The sequence below is a fragment of the Acipenser ruthenus genome, chromosome 47 (genome assembly GCF_902713425.1).
Source record: "Acipenser ruthenus chromosome 47, fAciRut3.2 maternal haplotype, whole genome shotgun sequence".
NCBI classification, from domain to species: domain Eukaryota; kingdom Metazoa; phylum Chordata; class Actinopteri; order Acipenseriformes; family Acipenseridae; genus Acipenser; species Acipenser ruthenus.
This window is the reverse complement of record NC_081235.1, coordinates 5,313,077-5,335,789: the sequence shown is the minus strand read 5'-3', so window position 1 is coordinate 5,335,789 and position 22,713 is coordinate 5,313,077. Positions and strand designations below refer to the sequence as shown.

The following is a 22,713-nucleotide window of genomic DNA, read 5'->3' as shown; positions in this document are numbered from 1 at the left end:
GGCAGAAGCCCTATTACTCTTAACAGTCAAGTTAGTTTGCATAGGTGTATCGTTCTGTGTATATGCATTATAAAAAGCAGCTAGCAAGTCAAATGCAAGGCTAAAAGAGAGGACAGTTGTTTTTAATCTGTTCAGCCAGAATGATTTAAAGTAAATCTTGAGAATGGTATGGAAATCCAGGTGAAGATGAATACCTTTAACAAACTGTACTAACCATTTTTGCTTTTGCATTTATTGGTGGTGTGCATTAGAAGTCTAAAATAAAAAAAAATGGGCAGACTGATCGGATGCCATCTCTTTTGTAAACCTATCTTAGGGCAGGTAGCGGCACAGGCTGTACTGTGTCTATTGGTAGGTAGAGAGAGGGAGCGAGAGGGAGAGAGAAGCCGACAGGCAGCAATATTCATCTTCAGCAGTTATTGCCCAACAGTCAAAACTGAGTGTGTCCACCCCAACGTTCCCACTTTAAATGGAGCTTGCAAAGCATTAGCGCACAATGTCGGAACGGCTTGCGGGGCGATCTTAGAAAACACTGCCTGCAGCGTGCAGCACAAATGAAATCTACAAGATGGGTTTCTTCTGTAACTAGCTTCTCGATTGCATTGTGGCAATTAAGAGTATTCACTAGAGTACAGTACGTCTGGTATTAGGTGTACAGTGACCCCGGGAGCGCAGTTACTTTTCAACAGTACCTTTTCACATCCTTAACAAGCAACTGTGTGGATTGCAGCAGTGAGGAGTAGTGGTTAGGGCTCTGGACTCTTGACCGGAGGGTCGTGGGTTCAATCCCAGATGGGGGACACTGCTGCTGTACCCCTGAGCAAGGTACTTTACCTAGATTGCTCCAGTAAAAACCCAACTGTATAAATGGGTAATTGTATGTAAAAATAATGTGATATCTTGTAACAATTGTAAGTCGCCCTGGATAAGGGCGTCTGCTAAGAAATAAATACAAAACAATAATAACCTTCCATTTATCCAATCGGCAAGATTTACTATTCATGCTTTTGCTTCAATTCAACTGTATGAATAATACTCCTTAATGAAAACTTCTAAATTAATGTACAAGTTTATCTCAAATATCTACAACAATCTGAAAGTACATGGGGGTGAAGCTAACTAAATATGATCCAGTATTAACCTAATAGCTGTGCTGAAACGGATCTTGCCTTTTAAGTTTCCAAATCTTCAACCACACAGGCTTGCAGAGCCCAATCAATTTTGATGCGGTTTCACTGGTTTTGGTTCAATAGGATAATCGATAACTGAACCCACAGTGTTTAAAATAATGAATTGAGTTTAAGCAGCGTACAGAGGTGCGCAGTGTGTGTACGGCAAGTTGAAACAGATTGCCTGTTGTGCGTCCTGCCTCACGGTATTTAAATGGGAACTGACTTCAATTAAATACACAGACTAATCACTGTAAAACTATTTTAGTATTTTGAATACCAGCCCGCAGTTACAGTAGCTGAAGTTTCTGGATGCCATCCGAGTCATCTTGCATGTTATATAACTGACCCCCTTTCATGCCGAATTGGTTTTAATATGTGAACGGAAGATCAGGAGGAGGTGGGAAAAGCAGCCAAACCACATGTATTTTTAAACCAGCTTTTATCAATATATATTTCTGCATCTTTAAGTCCCTTCTGCGTTTGTTCCAGGAGTCCAGTTTATTGTACAGCGAACATCTGCTGTGTCAAGTCAGAGCAAAATTGGCTAGAGCGCAGCAGTTTACAGATCCCACATACTGTTCTACAGCATGCTAAATTAAAATGACCATTAGTCATGCTGATAAAAAAGGGAAGCTTTGGGATTTAGTAAAAGTGAGCAGAGATTAAAAATAGCTTCTAGTATTTTATAGCAATTCAATACACAAACACACACTGACCACTAGAGTTAGAAACTAAAAGTGGCAGGGCAGCTGTGCCTAGTTAAAGGCTTTTGAACTGCCCTCATTTACTACTGGTTTGGCGCTGCCACTGGGACAGAACCAGATCTGGTATTTATTTGTACATTTATTCCCAAAAATATAATACATACACAACCACCGCGTACAGAACACACATATTAAAAAGTGTTTAAAGTTTCCCTTTCCACCCAATTACTTCTTACAGCACATGTTAAACCTTCACTGCCAAACTCGGGCTCCGCTGAACTGCACGCACTTGTTCGTTTCTTTACAAACAACTTGACACACACATTTACTGTATTTCACACAACAACAAAATCTAAAAAGAAAAAAAAGGACCCATCTATCTAACACAGGTGTGTACGTTAATCTTGATGTTAAACACAGAGGTCAGGGGCAGCTTGGTTAACCTTGAATACAATGCTGGTAAAGCCAGGGATTGAAAACAAAGAGCAGAGTACAACACAGTACATAAAAATGGTTTAGAGGTATGGACAAAATGATGAATATGTAAAACTACACATTTTAAATAAATATATAAATATATGTACGTAAACAAAAAAGCTTGATAAAAGGTTTAACTGAGTTGTAAAGAAATAAAGGCAAAACCAGGCAAAAGCATTGCAAGGGTGTAGCAATGAAAAGCCTTGTTTTAAGCAGTTATGCAATACCACACCATCCTACTGCTGCACCACTCCTTAATCCAACCCGTTGTGGCTGCCTTCGCAGAGTGGAATGCAGACACTGAAATGTTCTGAATGAAGAGAGTGCTGTACTAGTAAAATCAAAACCATGCCCATATGAGGAGAGGCTGCACAAAGAGGTGTGGAAAAACTGCACATTACTGGATCCACAGCCAACGTATTATTGCATTACTACATCATTGTAGATGTAACTTGTTGCATCCTATTTCATATTGTATTCTATTAGTATTATTGAACTCACTGTAAACTACACTATTTAAATATGAATCTTGCATTATAACCCTGTAGTGCCATGCAACACCTGTGAGTCGCCTTGGATAAAGGTGTCTGCCAAATAAATAAATAACAATGCCTACACCAAGCTCGTACTCTGTCTGGAAGTTTAGTGCATGAAAAAACAGTTTCCAACTTCAAAAGGCCAGGTATTTCTTGAAGACAAATTACACTGCACACTCAATCTGTAATCTGCAGTCCAATATCAACCTATCTGAACGTTTTCAAATGATTTTTGATAGTTCTAAGTTTAGCACTACGGAGTGTTTAACAGGTTATGGATAAAAGATACAGAGACCCCAATTTTCTGTTCAGGCTTCTGCATTCTTCCAGAATTAGCCTGCTACTGTATCTAGAACACAGATCCAACTGGCAGTCCAGTTTGCTTTAATGATTACTTCTCCGCTTTGTACTTATTTAGCCACCCAAGCAGGCTACTACTTGCAGCAGTAAGGGGATTACGGTGAGATCATTAAGCCGTGTACATAGGCTAACTTAAGAACCAAACCATACAGGATACCGCATCTCAAAAGAACAGAACTGCAGCACACGCAACACTAAAGAAAGTCGCACTGCTAAATACCTCCATTTCGCATGAACACAAATGTTACGGTACGTTTCATCTCTGACCTTTAAGACAGTGCTTCAAAGCCTGCTGATGCGGTGGTGGCAATCCCTGTGTAGACCAAACGGTTGATGAAACTAATGACAGGACTTGCTAAATACTCACCAGCAGTATCAAAGGGCCTTTTGCCCACAGGTTTTCTAAAAAGGAAGGGAGCAGGGAAGGGTGGAGGGGGCTCAGAATGTCAAGCAGATGGCACCACATCGAAGTATTATTCTGCAGCACAGCGATCAGTCACTTTAATAGCTTCTAGCGTCTTCCTCACAGACCGGCTGTTTGTTAAGGAGTGTAATCAGTTCCTCAACTCCTTCAAAACACATTTACAGCAAAATCTCGGTCCAGCTCGAGGCAAATATATTTTCAAATCAGATCAAACGCTGGAGAGTGGTTCTCTTCATTAGGGCGACCAATCACAAACCAGAAAGCATGCCTAAGAATAGCACCAAATGAGGAGCTACATCATTATAGTATAAAGAATATCTACCGTTAAGTGTCATCACAATCAAATAACCAGCGATATCTAAAAAGGCAACATTGGGTCTGAACTTGCAGACATTTCAAAGTCACAGCTACTTCATGAAAAGTTCCTGCTGCTGCTTCCTGGTACCTAATCACTTCGTGCTAGCAGCAGATCATGTGCAGCCTACAACACAGCTACCAGGATGCAGCATTTTAGTGCTGCAGGGATGGAAATAAGACTCCCACCGCACAGCAGTTTGATCCATTCCTGGGTCTACTATAAGTTTAATAAGACACCTGAGCTTGTCACCTAGACTGTGGCTAATCAAGCTGGTATTAAAATATGGAATGGAAGTCTTATTTCCAACCCTGCATTGTATTTGAAATATTTACATAAACTGAACTAAACATTAATCAAATGATTGTCAGCAACAAGTGATTTGAATAAAACAAAGAGGCAATATGGATTTGATGCATTTGTTAACAATATTTGCCTTGTATCAATTTCAAACAGCAACTGTTTAACTTGCTTAAGTAAACTTGCCCTATTCCTGTTACCCAGGTAAACTACCCTCAACAATAAATCAAGCAGGCCTGGCAGTGATTTACACTTACCTTTATCTTAGCAACAAGTACAGCACTCGAGAGAACAGGTAACAGATGTGCCAAACAGAGTTCTAAAATCAATCCTGAACTTAACAGGGACCCAATGTAGTGATTTTAGAACTGGAGTCATGATTGTGAACAGCGAGTGCAAGGAAGCCCTGTGGCTGCAGCATTTTGAACCAGTCGAAGCCGACAGCGTTTAGAATCAGGAAGGCCAGCAAACAAAGCATTGCAGTAATCTAGCCGAGACCAATACATTTTTCAGTGTTTAAGACTGGGCAGATAAGTGATTCATCCAATCAGAGCTGGACCAAAAGAAAAAAACAACACATGAACTACACATTTGTGTGAAAGTAAATTTTGAAAGTAAAAGTGCCACAGCCAGATCGCTCCTGATTTTGGCCAAACAAAAGTTCAACTAAAAAACTATGAAACCAGAAACAGCCTACACAAAACCAACAGAGAAGGCAAGGGTTTCAAGTGGGCCCTATTGCTGGAATGAACTTCAATACATTGGTGTCTACATGCTGTACCAAGGATGGAAATAAGACTCCTATTGTATAGCAGCTTCATCCATTCCAGGTTTTAATACGAGCTTGATCAGCCACATACAGGTAACAAGCTCAGGTGTGTCTTATTAAACTCATAGTGAAACCAGGAATGGATCAAACTGCTGTGCAATGGGAGTCTTAGTCCCATCCCTGCAACACTAAAATGTTGCATCCTGGTACCTGTGCTGTAGGCCACACATGACCTGATTGCAGCTAGGATGAAGTGAGGAGTCTTACATGCATTTCCATCCCTACCGTACTGCTGTCCTTACTTTTTGACGTTGGCTTCCCCGTTGGGAATCCTCCTCAGCTTCTTCTTCTTCAGGATCTTGACGGCCCTCCTGCAGAGGGTATCCGAGTCCAGCATCTCCTTCACTTTGCCGTAGGAGCCCTCCCCGAGCAGGTCCCCCATCAGGTACTTCCCAATCAGCTTGGCCCGCTTGCGCCGTGGCTGGTAGATGACCTCCGTGGAGTCAATGCGGTGGATGAAGGTGTCCATCCCCATCGACATCAGCTCATTGTCAGTCAGGTAGTCCAGCTGCTGGGGTTCATCCAGGTCCATTTTCACCCTAGGTCCGGCACGTGCCCTACTGGTTCCAGTTCTGCACACAAAATCCTCTCAGAGGAAATATCCCTCTCTTTTACTCTTTCTGGTAGTCGTCCCAGTTGGTTCTGCCAATAGTACCGATTTCCAACCCAGAACCTTGGTGCCCTGTTGCAATCAGTTGTGTCTGTGTGGTGTTAGAATGACCCACTACTGTACAATACAATATATAATACTTGACAGGGTATAAACAGATAGCCTTTTCAGCAGGAGCTCAGTTCAGACAGCCCTTGGTATTCACATTAATACTATTTAGTTCTGTATATTTTTTTTGTGGCCTTGAATCCCTCCAAGGTGTTTTTTTATTTGGTTGAGGTTACAAATTATACAGTACTAAATCACTGCTCCACAGTCAAATGAACTTGCAGTGCTATCAGTGCCACATGCAGCCTCTTATAATTCAAGTACCAGGCCCAGGGGGTTCAATCAAAGGGTTTAAACACTTTCAGACTTGGTTTGCAGGTGCACTAACAGACTTCTTTGGTATTGTGGTATTGATTCGGGAAGATTTGCAACGGGGAAAGACCCCCTCTCTTTCTCCGGAGCCAAAATCGTGGGATTACTACTGTAAACACAAAACAGCCAGCCGTCAGTCAGTCAGTAAGTAATATCCACCAATAACTGACAGGTCAGTTCCACTACAGCTGTGACCTAGAAATAAATAAATAAATACACACACAAATGAATAAACAAATAAAACTTGCAAAATGGACACAATATAAAAGTAGGACTGGTTCTAAATGATAATGCCAAGTCTGTGGGGAACTTTTTCACACTGCGTTACATTATTAATTACACCCTGGCATTAAAAGTGAACATGATCTGACTAACTTAGGAGTGCAACAACTAATACTAATAGCCAATGTCTGGCTCCAGTTTAATACTTTGCTTATACTCGACTGACATACAACTATGTAAATTATAAAGATAACACACAACGTGCTTTCTATTTTTTGATGTGCTTTGAACTCGTTAACACAGACCAATAAGATAACAAACAACACATTCCTTTATGTGCTGATAAGGCCGTCCTACCAAGACCAGTTAATACATGCTCTCTTATTCCAAGCGTACTTCTAGTATACCGAATAATACTTACAGTTTGAATGTACCCAGTGCAGTTATTTTAATATGCACTTGATTTACAGCTACATTACAATACTAATTAATAAATAAAAATTAAAAATTCTTACCCAGTCTGGCGTGCAGCAGATGCTACATGAATGCCTTTATTTTCTGTTTAAGTTTAACTCCATCATATTCCGTCGCTTAAGCGGTTTAATTATTTATTTATTTTATTATTATTATTATTATTTTAAACGTATTATCTTCCCTTTACAGAAACTGAAGACCGTACCATCTCTGAATTCTTTCGCGAAAACTGAAGTCTGGTATTACTGAATAGTATTTATTAAATACGATGCCAAGGACCAGCGTACACTTTAGCCAGCGTACCTGCCGTCCGCAGGTTTAGCGCACAGAGCTTATTTTATTTCTATTTCTGTTTCTTGGACTCCCCTCGGCTTCGGTGTTGTCGTTTTGATTGTAAAAGATTCGCTGTCCTGTAAACCACAGCTGCTGTCAGGCTGCCGCCATCTTGATTACCTCCCCCCTTTTACTCCAGTCTCAAACACCAACCTCACGTAGGCGCGTCAACATGGCAACCGGAGGCGTGCGCTTTCATTGGCGCTGACGTATGACATTCACCTAGAGGTGCACCCCCTTGTGGGCGGAGCAGTAGAAAGCGAAACTCTAATTGGTCATTCTCGAGATGCTCAAAAAGGCTTTCCACCCCCACCAGGCTTTTACAATGGGGGTTGGGTGTGGGGTATGTTTTGTTTTGACGCACTGGCCCGTCGCAGCACACAGGAATATCCCATAGAAAGTGTCCTGAGGGCATCAGGTTTAGGGTTAGGTATTGGGTTTAAGGTTAGGTTTTAGGGCTGGGGTTGCTTAAGGTTAGGGTTGGGTTAGGGACAGGGTGGCTTGATTTAGTTATATAAACACGCTGGGAAGCGTACTGAAATATTGTGTAAACATTGGGGGAAAAACAAACAAACAAAAAACTAAGAGGCAAAATAAAGCCACTTCCTGTAAAATTGCAGGAAGGTATTATTATTATTATTATTATTATTATTTGCTGGTCTTACCTCAATGCAGTGTACAGGCGTGCAAGTAGCTACAAAGCACACACTACATGGAGCTAAGCGGCAGTGTACTTCCAATCTAGAGAATTTAGAATCTGTGGCCCCGCGTGTAAAACCCAACAGTGTCAAAATAAAATAAACTAAAAGTTTCTGTATGTTTTATTGATTTAATTTTGATTGATTGTATTCCCAGGGCAGGCACGCTTGTGCTGGATATTCGTTCAGTGAGAAGACGACTTCACTTTGTCATTTCCAGTACCAAACTAACCTACTGCATATACTGTAGTTCACAGCTACAGTAGTTTGCTTCTTAGATACGACCTGTTAAAGGCGCTGACTTAATCTCGGCTTTTCTACTGCTCCTCATTTACTGTGCTTAAAATAGCCATGCCTGTGTCTGTGGGTGTGTGCGTACATAACGAACGCGAGCCTTGCACACGGAGTCTCACTATAACTTGTAAGCCTAACACATTGATAATGATGCAAAGCATGCTTATGTAAATCATTCATCCAGCGTCTACATATTACAAGCATGGTAGCTGTTGTCAAAATGCTTAACAGCTGTGCACATGGCAGGGTCTTGCGGTGACAGCCCAGCATTACATTTCCTTTGAGTCATCTACATGTGTTGTTATTCAGAGATATCCACATTTTATAACTCTCAGTAAGTATAGTTACAGGTGAAATACATTGGGGTTGGGGCTCAGTGCTAAAACCGCCTCTCTTCAGAGATTTGCCATTTGGGAGTCTTTTCAGAAAAAGGGCATAGGTTGGCAGGCCTGGTGTATACTGATTTAAGCAGAAACACTGCAGTAAGGAGTTATACAAAACACACAGAACTGGATAGTAAGCAGTCGGGAAGTGAAAACTATTCTGAAAATGTAGGTTATTTTCTCTTTACGAGGTCCTGGGTTCAGATGTCAGCTCAGCTACTCACTCTGGGTGTCTTGCAGCGCCTTGTTCTTGGTGGTCAGTGATGTCAAGAACCGGCCACTCGGATCATGTAAAGGTGAACAGAAAGAATGGCATTCTCGACAGCATGCGACAGCCTGAGCCTTTGGTCTACACAGCAGGAATGAATCGCCATATGGCTATTTTCAAACTGCTAGAGCTCTGTGCAATGATGGTATGTATCTGTTATGGTGCGTTGATGTGGTAAACTTACTATTCAATCACCCTGTATATAAACAGCACAAACAATATGTTGACCATGTACTTGACAATTAGCTGTGCACCGTAAATTGTCCAGCTCTAATAATAATCTTGAAGGAAGTGCCCCCCCACCCCGTAATTGGAATCAGCAGTCCAAGCCCTTTATAATCATGGCCAATGCGTTGAGACTGTGTACTCCTATCAGACGTAGCCCCAGGCCAGGCATTGCTTAGGCTAATTTTGGCCTCCGTGCAACAGCAAGGCGATGAGAATAATAACAAGCTGAGTTAATGACATTTTCTAACCAGACTCCTGCAAAAACACAGCTGGAGTCAGGCTTCTTATCTAACAGTGCTGTCTACAGCAACCGCACCACTGCATGCAATTCATTGCTTTGGGTGCATTCTTTCCTAATGTTACTTCTTAATGTGCTTCTGCTTCGGTGACTGTGGTTTTCATTAACCATTCCTAGTAGTCACCAATGCTAAAACATTTTTGGTGGGGTTAGAATAACACATATCCCACCCAGTCATTCTGCAGTGGTCTGCATTTGGGGTCCCATTTGTTGAATAATTTGCATGGAGGGATATTTAGCAAGGAGTGAGAATAAAAGGGGCAACTAATGTCCCAGCCCCGAGCACCACAAACCAGCAGGGGTGGTTGAATACTTTGAGTCACAGGAATATTATGCAATCGAAAGGCTCACCTAAAACGTATGTAGCTTCAAATCTTAAAAAAAAAAAAAAAAAAAGCCGTTGCTTTCTTACACTTTCCCTATGAAGCGTCTGCAGTGAGGGGTTCTAGCTGAACAGTCACATTGTTGCCTGATTTGAACGATCAATCTCGGCGCTCAAAGCCAGGTAACGGCAGATTTCGAAACAAACCCAGACCCAATCAAAATGTCTGCTAACCCCATAAAGCACCATCATGAAAATTACATCGGAAATTGCTTAAAACATCCAACAATGCCTGGATTGAATTCCTCAGCAAAACGCTGGGGAAGGAAAATAAAGAAACAAAATAATAGTGGTCACGTCTTTTTGCTCCCGGCTGTTGTTATCCAAAACCATGGAAATAACAAGAGCAGACGGCTCCAGCCACCCTCCCTTTCACATGCTTACCCCAGGAGGGTCACATGGGCTGTCAGTGCGCCTCCTGGCTTTCTTTCACCACACAGGACCTCACCCGCAAGCACTGGCATGCTGTATATGAGGATGCAGACAGGGCTGGGAAATGTCAGTACCGGTGTCTTTGTGCTCAAGCAATATTTTGAACTTTACAGAGCATTGACACAAGAGGCTATATCCAAACACCCCGTTAACTTAAAGCAAGGTTTGTTTGTTTTTTTAAAAGCTGATGTTAAAAAAAAATCTTCAAATATAAAAACATAGGAGAACTGCCGCTATTGTTGAAATAATTAAAATGGGACTTCAAAGAGGGAAAACCAGGATCTTTTAACAGTGTTTTGAGTGTCTGAAGTGTATTTTTGTTGTTGAAAGTAAGGTAATCTGTAACTAGTATGGGGTTTACTCATGTTGCTTAGCTCACTGAAGTCAGACCGTGTGTTATCTACCAAATGCACGTGCATGGATGTCTATAGGAATATATAAAACGCCTGGGTTCTCTTTATAATGAATCAAACCAGCAGCAGTATTGATATTCATCACCACCGAATAAATAGACCCCAGCACTGGAGCAACTGGAAACCACGCAATCAACACAAAACTATTAATGAAAGGGAGGGAAACACACATCTATAAAAATCATTTCAAGCTTTTCTACTGTTTTAATATCTTATTCTCCGCAGCCACGCCGAGATGTAAAAATCACTCCTCTCAGCCATTCTGTCCCTGATCATCACGTCCTCTATAATTAGAGCTTAATTACAGGAAGGCTCGGTTAATTGCATTCAAGGAAAAGTGGGAATTAATTAAACAGCAGCTGATGGTACAGTGAATGCACTCTTAACACTGGCTATGATGGGACACAATCTAAAGCACTTGAGTTTTTTTTTTTTTTTTACTCTGTTAATGTTTATGTATAAAGAAAGCTAATTGCATTAGATTTTTAGAGGCACAAACAAAAAAAAAGATCAAGAACGGTTTCACTTTGTTTAGTGAACAACAGAGTCATGTTTTAACTGGTTTCATTTAGATTTTGCTCCAGTTGAACCCTTTGTTACCACCATAAATAATTATCATCAACCCAATAGAACATGCAGGTTCCGCAGTGCCTGACATCACACACGTTTTAAAAAAGGCTCAGAGGTCTGAGAAGGGCGGTCTACCCTGCCAGCACTATGCAACTTCTATTAAAGTCTTCCCCTGTAGAGCCCGTTTTGCTTCGCTGGAAGTTCTGGGCTAAATTTAACAAGTGTAAACCCTCAGGAATGGCAAGCGGATGATCTAGTTACACAACCACAGTCCAGCACTCTCTACGGGGCTTCTATATTGAAGGCTGGCTCCGTGGCGCTAAAGGGCGGGCACACAAGCGGACATTACCGTCCCACGATTGCCAAACAAAAGGTCAGATTGTTGACCACGTGTCAAAAATAAAAAGATTCCAAGTAAAGAGTGTAGCCAAGTTTATTTCCTCCACTCTTCTCATTCCAGGAACTACAGCTATATCTGGAAACGATGTGTGGATGTCAGAATCAGAATTACTTCTCACTTCTGTATTGCAAAAAATATTATTATTAATCATCGTCACCAACAATAATACTGCTTAAGGATTTATGCATCAGAAGTCAATGTCGTCCTCAAAGTCTTATCTGTTTGGCTGCTGACAGGAGTTCACACAAAAAAAACCAAACCTTTCTATTTTTTAAACAAGTTGATGCAGATTTGCAGCTGAGCCACATTCACCAGGCAGAACAGCTGCATAACCACAGGAGTCCATGCGAGAAAGAACACTGAGGGACATGTAAAAAAAAAAAAAAGTTTATTGTCAACAGAACACGACATTCACTTTTACCCAACTATAAATGTAGCAACAAAACACACACACACCTAGACAAGAGATTTCTAGCAGAAGTATTTTGTTTTGAGGTGGTAAGGTTTGACCTTTCAGTCGAGACAAACCTACACACATAGTGGGCTTGCTTGTTTCAGCGACCTACTGATTACTGTATACTCCTTTCAATGCTGATCTAATTAAAAAGAAGGTACTGAATGCTGACAAAGATAAATACACCATGCAGTCAAACCCATTGAAAGGGATTGCCAGGCAACAATTGGGTGGAGGCTGGGGTGTGCAAACAGCAAAGGTCCCATCACCAACAGATATTAAGTAGTACCCCCCATGAAAAAATGTTAAACACTCCATCCAATCGATAACCTGGTGGAAACTGATGCATCATACAGGTTAGTTCATGCTGCCTCTTTTCTTTTAGAAATACAGTACTACAAGAATCGCTCAAGATTAGAATGCTGTAGATTTTACTGAGAACCACTGAAACAGTAAGACGTGTGGCTAATTTGTGCAATTGCAACCAAGTGTCACTATTGCATTGCAAGAATCAAATAAGGTAATACGGTAACCGTTGAAAAAAACACACGAGAGACATCTCCTGTATTGTGCTGCTGTAGTGAAAACTACAACACAATGCCACATTGATCACTGGATGTATCCAACAGTACCCCTTGCCTTAACACCAGCACCTGCAAGGAGAGCCTGGCTAGAGCAATGGTTTCACCAACACAAGCATGCAGAGGATTAACTTCCCTAGTATTGAATTCTGATTGAAGCATGCAGATGATCAAGACAGTCTAATGATGGACTAGACAGCACCAAACTCAGTATGGATGGTATTTAAAAAAAAAAAAAAAAAAATGTAAAGTGATTTGAACTTTCTCCTTCAGTAGTATGGTCTTCTTGGATTGTTCTGAAACAGAAAGAAAAAAGAAATGATTAACTAAAATTAGAACCGTCAGTATCATTCACAGCAGGCCTCCATATACCCCCAGATTCTGATACCTTCAACAACTTGTGCTAAGGACTTTAGGAAGTTTCAGCACAACTGAATGAGAAGTTCCTTAGATACATGTCATAATACAAGTGTGACATACAGATTAACTGATAAGACAGACAGCCTCCATACGCACCCAATAACTTGCTCTAAAAAAATTCCTTTTCAAGTTTCACCACAATTACAAGTGAAAGCTGCAAAGGAAAATCTGCACCCAGCCCAGATCACTGCAGGAATCTGCAGCTGCACCCCCAATGCCCAGTGTTGCAATGCTCAGACAAGCTCTGCTTCAGCTCTTAGTTAAAAATAACCATGGAAACGACACAAGGACACAACCCTGATCAAGAATGCGCGCCGTGTCAGGACTAATCACTGTCAGCAGCAACAAGCATAGCATAACCGTGGAAACCCCTTTAAATGCTGCCTTAAAAAGAAGCCTCAGGTCATCCATGTTTGCAGATAACACGGCTCGCTTGCACAGTTAATTCCAGCGCGCCACTGCTTAACAGATTGAGACAGGAGGTCCCAGCATTCCGGATCGTTACGGGTCGTACCAGCGGGTTGGGTCTGAAGCGGTACGCCAGCATCATCCTCTTGCGGAACGCGTCGTACTCGTCGTCATCTTTCGAGAGATCCGCTGGCCGGTCCACCCCGAACCCGGCCCCGTCCACCGCGGTCGTGCCTCTGCCAGGGAGAGAGGGAGGGTTAGGGGCTCACAAGACAGGTACTGCTGGCACCAATATTCGGACAAACACTGCTTGGAATGTATTCGCCCGCAAAACTGGCCATGTTCACATTCGTTCCTAGAACATTACAGGGATGGAAATGAGACTCCTATTGCACAGCAGTTTCACTCATTCCAGGTTTTAATACATGCTTGATTATCCACAGTGTCTAGTAAAACCAGGAATGGCTCAAACTACCATGCAATGGGAGTCTTTATTTCCATCCCTGCATTATACTGACTGTATCAAACACCTACATCAAGCAAAGGATACAGATTGATTCTACTGGAATTTGATAGAGCGCTGGGTATACAATATCTGAGCAATGGTTGACCTAAATAACAGTCCAGAGTTATTTTTTATATATAGTACAAGGGTTATCTTTCAGATCTGTTCTACAGGTCTGCAGTGTGTAAGAGGTACAGAAATGCAAAAACAGTGAACCGTCGCATCCTACCTCTAGAGTGAAAGCGTTCTTTCATGCAGCCGCCCACCTGTTCACTGGGTTCTTGATGCCTTGCCCGTCTGATCCCAGCCCGTCTCCTTCCTTCCAGCCCATCTTCATCAGCATCTGGAACCCGAGGTTCTCCACAGTCAGCTTGAACTCCTTGTACTCAGAGTAATCCGGCTCGCGTCCCTCCTGCAGGGGGAAGAGAAATCAAAGCAGGTTAGAGGCTTGGGGTCCCAACACAGGCTTACAAAGGGTTTAAGTTAGGTGTATTATTATATGCACGATCGAGCTGGCACCTAACTGCAGTGCACATTAAATAGAACCTGCTTTGGCACGCCTCCCATGGTCATTCATGGGAGAATATTTCTGTATGTGCTGCCTCCCCACCCCCAGAACCATCTAAGGGGTCCTCAGTTTAGGAAAAGTTGGTTTGCTGTAATCAACAAGCCCTTGCTCTTGTAATGCACTCTATATACTTTTTTCCCTTCTTGTATTCTTACAACAGGGGGAGTGGGGGAACGTAGCCTTGTAAAAATGCTCCCCTAACCTTCAGTGCCTTGAAGGTCTCCATGAATTTGTCCAGTTCATCAGGGGGCAGGAAATCCCCAATGAAGTGCTTGCCTTGGCCCATCTCTGTCAGCTGCTCTGCCCACTCTGAAACAAACAAACAGATTTGTTAGCAGGTTGCCAAGGGTGTTAAATTGCGTGGAACGGAGGTCACTCAGGCTGGCAAACCTGTATCTCTGGACACGGTTGACTCAGGACTCCGATATCTTGGTTGGCTGGTTTTCTCAAAAGGTACCAAAGACTACTGCATAGAAATTTCAGCCATTCCAGGTTTTACTAGGAGCTTAGTCACAGTGTATAGGTAACAAGCTCAGGTGCGCCTTACTAAACTCCCAGCAAAACGAGGAATGGCTCAAACTGCTATACAAGAAGAGTCCCATCCCGGGAGTAGTCTGCATGTTTGAGCGTATAACCCCCACCTTTGGTTTTCTCCATCTCCATCTGGCGCAGTCGGTGCTCCCAGGTGCCCCCTTTGGTGTCGATCTCCTCGTCGCTGTCGTACTCGTGCTGGTGGTCCCTAATGGCCTTCTCCCACATGATGTGCATCTCCTGCATGGCCCGCTTGTGCTTCATGATCATGTCGAACATCTGCTGCATCTAGAGAGAGAAATATCGCATTAAACTGAAACCTTGCAGACAAATTTAGCCCTGGATTACAGTAAATAGTCCACAGCGTTTAAAATACATACATATATATTATATTAAAACAAAGAGACGTACCTCCTGCTGCTCTTTCAGCTGTTTCTTCTGGTCCTCCGACAGTTCAGTGACCCCCACCAGACCCACAGGCTTGCCTTTATCATAGCCGAGACCCCTCAGCTCCTGAGCTGCAAATACACACACCAGACAATGCTGTTAAAGGCATTGGTGCAACTGAATATAGAAATACGAAAAGAAAGCTAGATTCAATGACAAACGTTTCACTGTCAATGTCAAGCGAATGACAATGAAATGAAAATCAATAAGGGTCTTTCACCCTTAAAAACAAACAGCAGTACCACTCAGCGCTGCAGGCTCCGGCTCTGGGGGTATGATGATGGGAGGTGTCGGGATGTCCAATCTGTCGTCCTCGGCCCCCCAGCGGCTCTTTCTCTTTCTCTTGGTGGCGGAGGGTCCGGGTGAGGGCTGTGGAGCTGGTGCTGGTGCTGGTGCTGGTTCCGGTTCCGGGGAGGCGGTCTGTGCTGTGACGGGTGGTGGGGGGAAAGTGCGTGGGGGGCTCCTGCGTTTCTGCTTCACTTGGGACTCCCGGTCCCCCGATCCAGACCCGGCGCCCCCGGAGTTCTGAGCCCTGTTGGCGCAACGAAACTCCTCCACTTTCTGACGGTAGAATCTGTGATCCTTGCTGTGTGTCTCATATAAAAACCTAAGGGGAGGCCAGAAAGAGAGTGAGAGGAGTACAAAACATATATAAAGTCACGTTTCTGTGCTGTGGGCTAGGTTTGCAAAGATTTGAATCGCCCCCAAACTTCACTGCACTTGGGGGCACTTAAAATGCAATAAGACTTTAAATGTAAGATTCTGCCCTAACTCATTACAAAACAAATATAAATGTTTGATACCAACCAACAAGATGCACCTGACCTTGTTACCTATATGCTGTGGCTAATCAAGCTGATAGTAAAACCTGTAATGGATGAACTTGCTATGCGACAGAAGTCTTATTTCCACCCCTGCACAATAGAAGCTGCTGTTCTCTGCTGGTGGAAAGCAGGTGTTTCTCTTACCTGAAGGCGGAGTTTTCGCAGTTGTTCTGAATGGCGATGGCTTCCACTTCGGGGCCGCCGTCCGCCACAAACTTGGCCAGTTTCTCCGCCACGATCCGCGTCTCAGGGTCCACTGGGGGTGAAACTTTAAGCAGGCTATCAGTACTGGGGTTCAACCCAAACACTAACTCAACAGCCACTTAGCGTCTACGTTGACCAGGGGATAAGAAGGAGGAAAGGGGGGGGAGGGAGGAATTGTATTTTAAAAGAGGGACCCCCAATTCTCCTAATAAATGCACTCATGCCAATTCAAGAAATAAAGAGAAAAAAAATGTCTTTGTTGCCCCAATGTCTGTTGATGAAAATGACTCAGGACGGAGGACTGGCAGCACTGGTGACTGAGAATAGTTCTCTTATCTTTCTCTCGAGAGCAGGTAAAGCAATCCAAGCTTATCCACACTGCCTTCCCCCTTATCAACGCGCTTCACGCCTGCCCTGCCCTGCACTGCCCTGCACTGCACTGGAGGGATCATAGCTTCTCTTGCGGGTGAGGAAGCAGTTCAGTCTGCCATGCTTAAAGCCTGCCCTGGACTGAAGGGAGCACCCTTTCACTTAGTGAGAGAGGGAGCAGTTCAGTCTCCATGCACATCCAATCGTAGACCTCTCTCACAGATCTAATTTTAAAAAAATGACATCCCCTGATTTTTATATGGTTTACATTTAGTTGTAGCTGAATATAATATTTAACACATAGTCTACACTGCCCTGGGTAGAATGGGTTAAACAGTGTGCAGAAAGGTGGATGTTTTACAATGCTGAAGCGCGGGGAGCTCTCTAGCAGAATAACCTTACCTGCAGAGTATGAGGACGATGTGTAGTTTGGGTTGTCCTTCCTTAGCTCTGCAACTTTCCGCCTGTAGTACAGATAATCCCGGCTATTCTTATCATACAAGAACCTGCAGACAAAACATTGGAAAGTGTTGATATACCTGCAGCCATAACTAGAGGAGATTAGCAATCATCCGAGAACACAGGCTCTCAAGTGATGAAAGGGGAGAGAGATCCCCACTTGTCATGGAATGAAATGCCATTTCTTTCTCAGTTAACAGAAACTAAGTTAAGGTTGACGAGTATGGATAAAAGAGGATTTTCTACACTTAGTTTATATGCTTAAAGCTATCGACAACTTACTCCGTTAATGAAAGTTAAGTCAGTTGCGTTTGTACTTTGCTGAAAAGCCATCAAAGCACTGAAATGTACATCCGGCACCATGGAAATGTCCTTCAGTGGGCAAAAAGATGAACTGCTTCTGGCAGCATAAATCAGGCAATAACTAAAGACCGCCTCTGAGTAGCATTCCGTGCCATTCCATGTTTTCCATCGAGTTCCCCGCACTTATATGTGCAGCAGTGTGGAGTAGTGGTTAGGGCTCTGGACTCTTGACCCGGAGGGTCATGGGTTCAATTCCCGGTGGGGACACTGCTGCTGTACCCTTGAGCAAGGTACTTTACCTAGATTGCTCCAGTAAAAACCCAACTGTATAAATGGGTAATTGTATGTAAAAATAATGTGATATCTTGTAAGTCGCCCTGGATAAGGGCGTCTGCTAAGAAATAAATTATTATTATTATTATTATTATTATTATTATTATTATTATTATTATTATTATTATTATTATTATTATTATTATTAATATGTGGACTTTTCTAGTCTTTATATGGGCACATATGGAAGACGCAAATGCATGATAGCCTCTTATGAGGCTAGGAGATAGTGTGTTACCTTTGTTGCATGATGACCTAATAGTAAGATGCCAATCCCCCCAATAAAAATTGATTTATTTTTTTTTTACTTTCAATTAAAAATATTATGTGTCCAAAACTACTTCAAATGTTTTTTTCCCCGGCTATTTTCAATCATTCATGCATGAAATACACCCTAAAAAGATGAATAAACGAATAAATACTGCAAACAAATATCAACGAAGAAGTGTCCTTACGAGAACACAGGGCTGTCCTGGTAGTCTTCCTTAGCTTTCTTCTCCAGCTCCGGGCCCCCTTCCGCCACGAACCGGGCCAGTTTCTCCAGTATGGTGCGGGTTTCCTTGTCCTCTGGGGGGGAAACTTTAAGCAGGCTATCAGTACTGAGCCTTAGCTCACAAACACACTCTCTCCCACTCGCAACACCAGTCAGGCTCTACAGGATCACTGAGGGGGAAGGGAGGGAGCCGGGAGAGAGAATGGTAATGAAACGGAGGGGGAAAGAGAGTCACGTTCCATCTCTACAACTCACAGCTAAGAGCAGACGCAAGGCTTTTCAATTCTGTAAGAGCTACTAAGTCTTTTTGGTCTTTTCTGCTCACCCAGTGTTGTAATGTGTTCTGCACACCAGGTCATTCAATTAGAGGGCATCAATGTGTTTAAACACACCTATGTTTAATAGCTTTACCATATGATTATGTGGTGGAGATAGCAAATTTTTCTTTTTTTTTTCTTTTTAACAAGACGTCTTTTTTTTTTAGCATCCTTTAACAGGGTCAATTACTTTTATTTCAAAATCCTTTCGTTTTTTCTATGCCTACTATAAAATATACATAGCTTAAAAACTAAATCATAGCACAAAACACAATAATAATTGCCATGAAAAAGAAAAGAAAAATCAAATCGGACCAATTCCTGCAGCTATTTAGCCCTTCACTGGCTCTTACTAGACCGCGACACAAAACCGATAATAAAAAATATGCACGCTAAAAAATGCACAATTTTTATTATTCCTCTTTTTACCTTTGACCTCCAGGAAGTGGGCGTCGTCTGCCTCCTCCTCCTCCTCGTCAGGGGACAGGAAGACGCTGGCCCGGCTGGAGCTGGGGGTCTGCTTGGTGTGAGAGTAGCTCTTGAACTGGCTGAGCATGCTGCCGACCCCCAGCCCGGGCCGCTTGCCAATGAGGATGCCTTTCTTCTGTGGCAGGACCCCACCGCTAGCAGAAGCAGCAGCAGGTTTATTAGAGTTGTTGTTGCTGGTGGTGCTGCTGCTGCTGCTACTACTGTTGGGGCTCGAAGCTGTGCCTAGGTGGAAATGAGCTTTGAAAAGTCAGAATCAGGTCCAATCGCCCTCCCTCTTATCAAACCATGCTGTCTTTTACTATTATAACAAACTAGTTATCAGGCTATTCAGGTTTTATACATTATCCATAACAGCAAAAATCTGAATTTGAAGTTAACCTTTAAGGAATAAAGTCAAGCAGAAAAAAAAAGTAATTTTAGACAGTAGTGCTATATTCTGAGTTTCAATACACACACACACAGATGGGCTGTCCTGTACCTGAATCAGGCTTGTCTTTCTGCATCTTCAGAAACTGCTGCAAGAAGCTGCCATCATTTACAAACTTATTAGGCAACTCCCCCTGCTGGTGCACTGCTCTATTAAACAAAAATATATATATATTATTATATTGCTGGGAGAAATATAAGAATATTCAAACAGGCAACTCCCACACTTGGTCTTTCAATTGGGCAGGCAATGCATCCAGTGTATTCTGGGGAAAAAAAATGATCATGTTCATATTGGTTCATATAACCCGAATTTATACATGACTGTACTAAAAAGATCACGCAAAGGAAGCCAATGCATGACGGAGGTCTGAGAGTTTTTCTCTGCTTTCTTTAACAGCTAATTGGATGGAGTGAAGAGCTTTATTTTACTTTGTGGGGTTTTTGGTTTTGTTTTACTGTAATATGATCTGAATTATACTTCTATTCCAGCCAATTTAAAATGAAAGGATCTTGGAATATTCGGTTACATTTTGAAAGAACATTCGAACACAAAAAACAAACAAGCTTATCCCAGCACTAGTATGTTATAATACATCACATCCTTTATTTTTGTCAAGTTTAAGAATGCAAAATTAAGTTATACAGCATAGTCTGTTTCTGAGTTTAACAGGGTTTATTTCTTAAATGCCGGTGACACTAAATATTTTAAAATACCAACGGTGAGAAGTACTATTGCAGAAAACCTTTTGCTTTTGGTGCCCTCTCAGACTGCCCATAGCACTCAGATCCATAGTGTCACTTTCTGCTTAAGAGACTGCAGTTTGATCACTTGAACCAGCCTTGTGATTGCATGTGACGTGAATACAGTAACACACAGGTTGTGAAACGGTGTGTTCGCTGCATGCTTGTGTGTAACTGTGACTTTCTCCTGCCTTCCACTAGGGATGTCTTTGTAAACACGCTGTTTGCTTCGCATATGACTTTTCCAACAACAAAAAAAAATCAAATCAATGTATAAAATGAGAATGTTAAAAACAGCGAAGGTTTCTGCAGTCACTGCAGCTAACATACTTAGGCGGAAGAGGTTTCTGATTGAGCTGGTTGTTGGTCCTGGCTTGCTGTGCCATTTTGGCCTCGATTTCTCGTTTCTTCTGCGCGATGAGCTCTTCCTGGCGCAGGATGTTGATGTTCATTTTGTTGTTTTTCGGTGCGGCACCGAACCTCCAACCGGACCGTCCTGTACAGAATTAGAAGGAAAAAAATACATCTAATTAATTACCGTAAAAACGTATTTGACATTAATTAGAGCAGATGTTTCTACCAGCTGTAAGATTTTAGGGAAGGCAATAAGACTCTCGTTGCATAGCAATTTCATCCATTCTAGGTTTTACTACAAGCTTGATTGTGTACAGGTGTGTACAGGTAACAAGCTCTAGTGTGTCTTGCTAATCTCAGAGTAAAACCAGGAATGGATCAAACTGCTATGCAATGGGAGTCTAATTTCCATCCCTGGAATTTTACTGGAATTAAGGCAGCTGATTTTCCTGTTGCCAGTAGCTGCACAAAAACATTTTTTTTAAAATACATTAACTACTAATTTCTATAAACTTAAGACCATGAAAATATCAATGTGTCCCTTTCTTCAGCCCTGCTGTTAAACTACTGACAGCATTCTGTTTAGGGGTCGCTTACCAGTAGAATAATTTTATACTGGTAATAAGAAACTTCCAAAAAGATGCTAGCACAGGGATGGAAATAAGACTCCTATTGCATTGCAGTTTCATCCATTCCAGGTTTTAATACAAGCTTGATCAGCCCGCAGTGTATAAGTACTAAGAAGCTCAAGTGTGTCTTATTAAACTCGCAGCAGAACTAGGATCAAACTGCTCTGCAATGGGAGTGTTACTGTAGTATATTACCTCTCCTGGTTCTAGTCAATCCGATAAATTATAGTTTTAAAAATCGGTAAATGTACAAACTACTTATTAGATGTAGCAGTTTGCACTACCAACAGAAACAAAGCTACGTCAAACAAGGACAACCGCAGACGTGAGGGAAGAATAAAAAACACCCACACATACATATCAGACAACTAAAACGCTGTTAAACTTCTAAATAAACTCAACACAGCAAGACGATATACACGCGTTATAATCTGTTAGGGCACTAGTGGGAAACTCGCACAATACCGTATCTTAAGAATACACTAATAACTAATCAGCAGTCGGTAGTGTATTATTTATATCAGGGTGGTCGTACAGGACAGCAGGCCAGACCCTAAACAAAACCACACATAATATCGTCCCATTTAATTATTCTCAAATCGAAACGTTATGGTACGTTAGCTGAAAAATGGCCATTGCTTAATATTCTGTTACTTTCATACACGAAATAACTGGGCATCCTGAAAGGAAATATCAGTGTTATCTTGTTTAATTATTTTTATTGTTTTGTCCAACCTGTCTCGCCGCTCTCCATGGCCGTTTTCGCTAAAGGCTTTATCGTAACTTCCGGTTCCGTTGCGCCCCGGTGCATTGTTGTACATTACTGTTTTTTTTTTTTTTTGCATAATTCAGAACTACAACTCCCAGCGAGCCATTGGGGCGTTAAATTAGTAACCAAGACAAGGATACTGGCTGGTGTCTGTGCATGGCCGGGAGGAAGTCGTTTTAAGATCGCATATGCATGATGTATCAGCAGAGATATTCCAGAATAGGCACATGTGCAGATCTGTCTAATGTCTCATATTCTGCTTATGCAGATCTACAAAGTTTACAGTATCATGTACGGATAGTATTTTGCTGAAATGCTACATAATTACATCCTAGCATGCAATGAGCCAGATAAATCAAGTTCTTGCACCAAAAATACAATTTCGGGTTGAATTTCAGTGTATCGCATTCCCTGTTAAAAGGTTATTTAAGAAGATCTATTACCGGTGACAGGCAGAATGTACCGGTATATCAAATTCTATTGTTCTCCTTTTTAAAAAATAGT

The 22,713-nt window shown here is 42.1% G+C and overlaps 2 protein-coding genes across 5 annotated transcripts in view; both read right to left on the bottom strand.

The window, feature by feature from the left end:
* Positions 1–7,400, bottom strand: part of LOC117962902 (serine/threonine-protein kinase STK11) — a 35,061-nt gene extending 27,661 nt beyond the window's left edge. Inside the window, exons 1-2 of one of the 3 annotated variants that reach the window (XM_059014246.1) lie at positions 6,925–7,400; positions 5,400–6,382 (exon numbers count right to left, since the gene is read on the bottom strand). In XM_059014246.1, the coding sequence (XP_058870229.1) occupies positions 5,400–5,689 (290 nt within the window). In that variant the 5' untranslated portion in view covers positions 5,690–6,382; positions 6,925–7,400. The remainder of the gene's footprint in view (positions 1–5,399; positions 6,383–6,924) is intronic. The other 2 variants (XM_059014247.1, XM_059014248.1) reach the window with 2 other exon arrangements.
* A 4,553-nt stretch (positions 7,401–11,953) lies between these two features.
* On the bottom strand, positions 11,954–22,253 carry LOC117966231 (SURP and G-patch domain-containing protein 1-like). Of its 2 annotated transcripts, XM_059013950.1 has the most exons (14): positions 22,176–22,253; positions 20,788–20,953; positions 19,766–19,863; positions 19,228–19,509; positions 18,444–18,567; positions 17,296–17,399; positions 16,465–16,588; positions 15,739–16,103; positions 15,461–15,567; positions 15,160–15,337; positions 14,721–14,827; positions 14,217–14,362; positions 13,552–13,681; positions 11,954–12,913 (listed from the first exon to the last, which is right to left on the bottom strand). In XM_059013950.1, exons 1-14 carry the CDS (start codon positions 22,249–22,251, stop codon positions 12,887–12,889), a joined length of 2,034 nt encoding a protein of 677 aa, XP_058869933.1. In that variant the 5' UTR covers positions 22,252–22,253; the 3' UTR covers positions 11,954–12,886. The 2 variants fall into 2 exon arrangements, with proteins under 2 accessions (XP_058869933.1, XP_058869934.1); XM_059013951.1 differs by lacking the exon at positions 11,954–12,913 and having other exon boundaries at positions 14,180–14,362.
* Between the last annotated feature and the right edge of the window lie 460 nt (positions 22,254–22,713).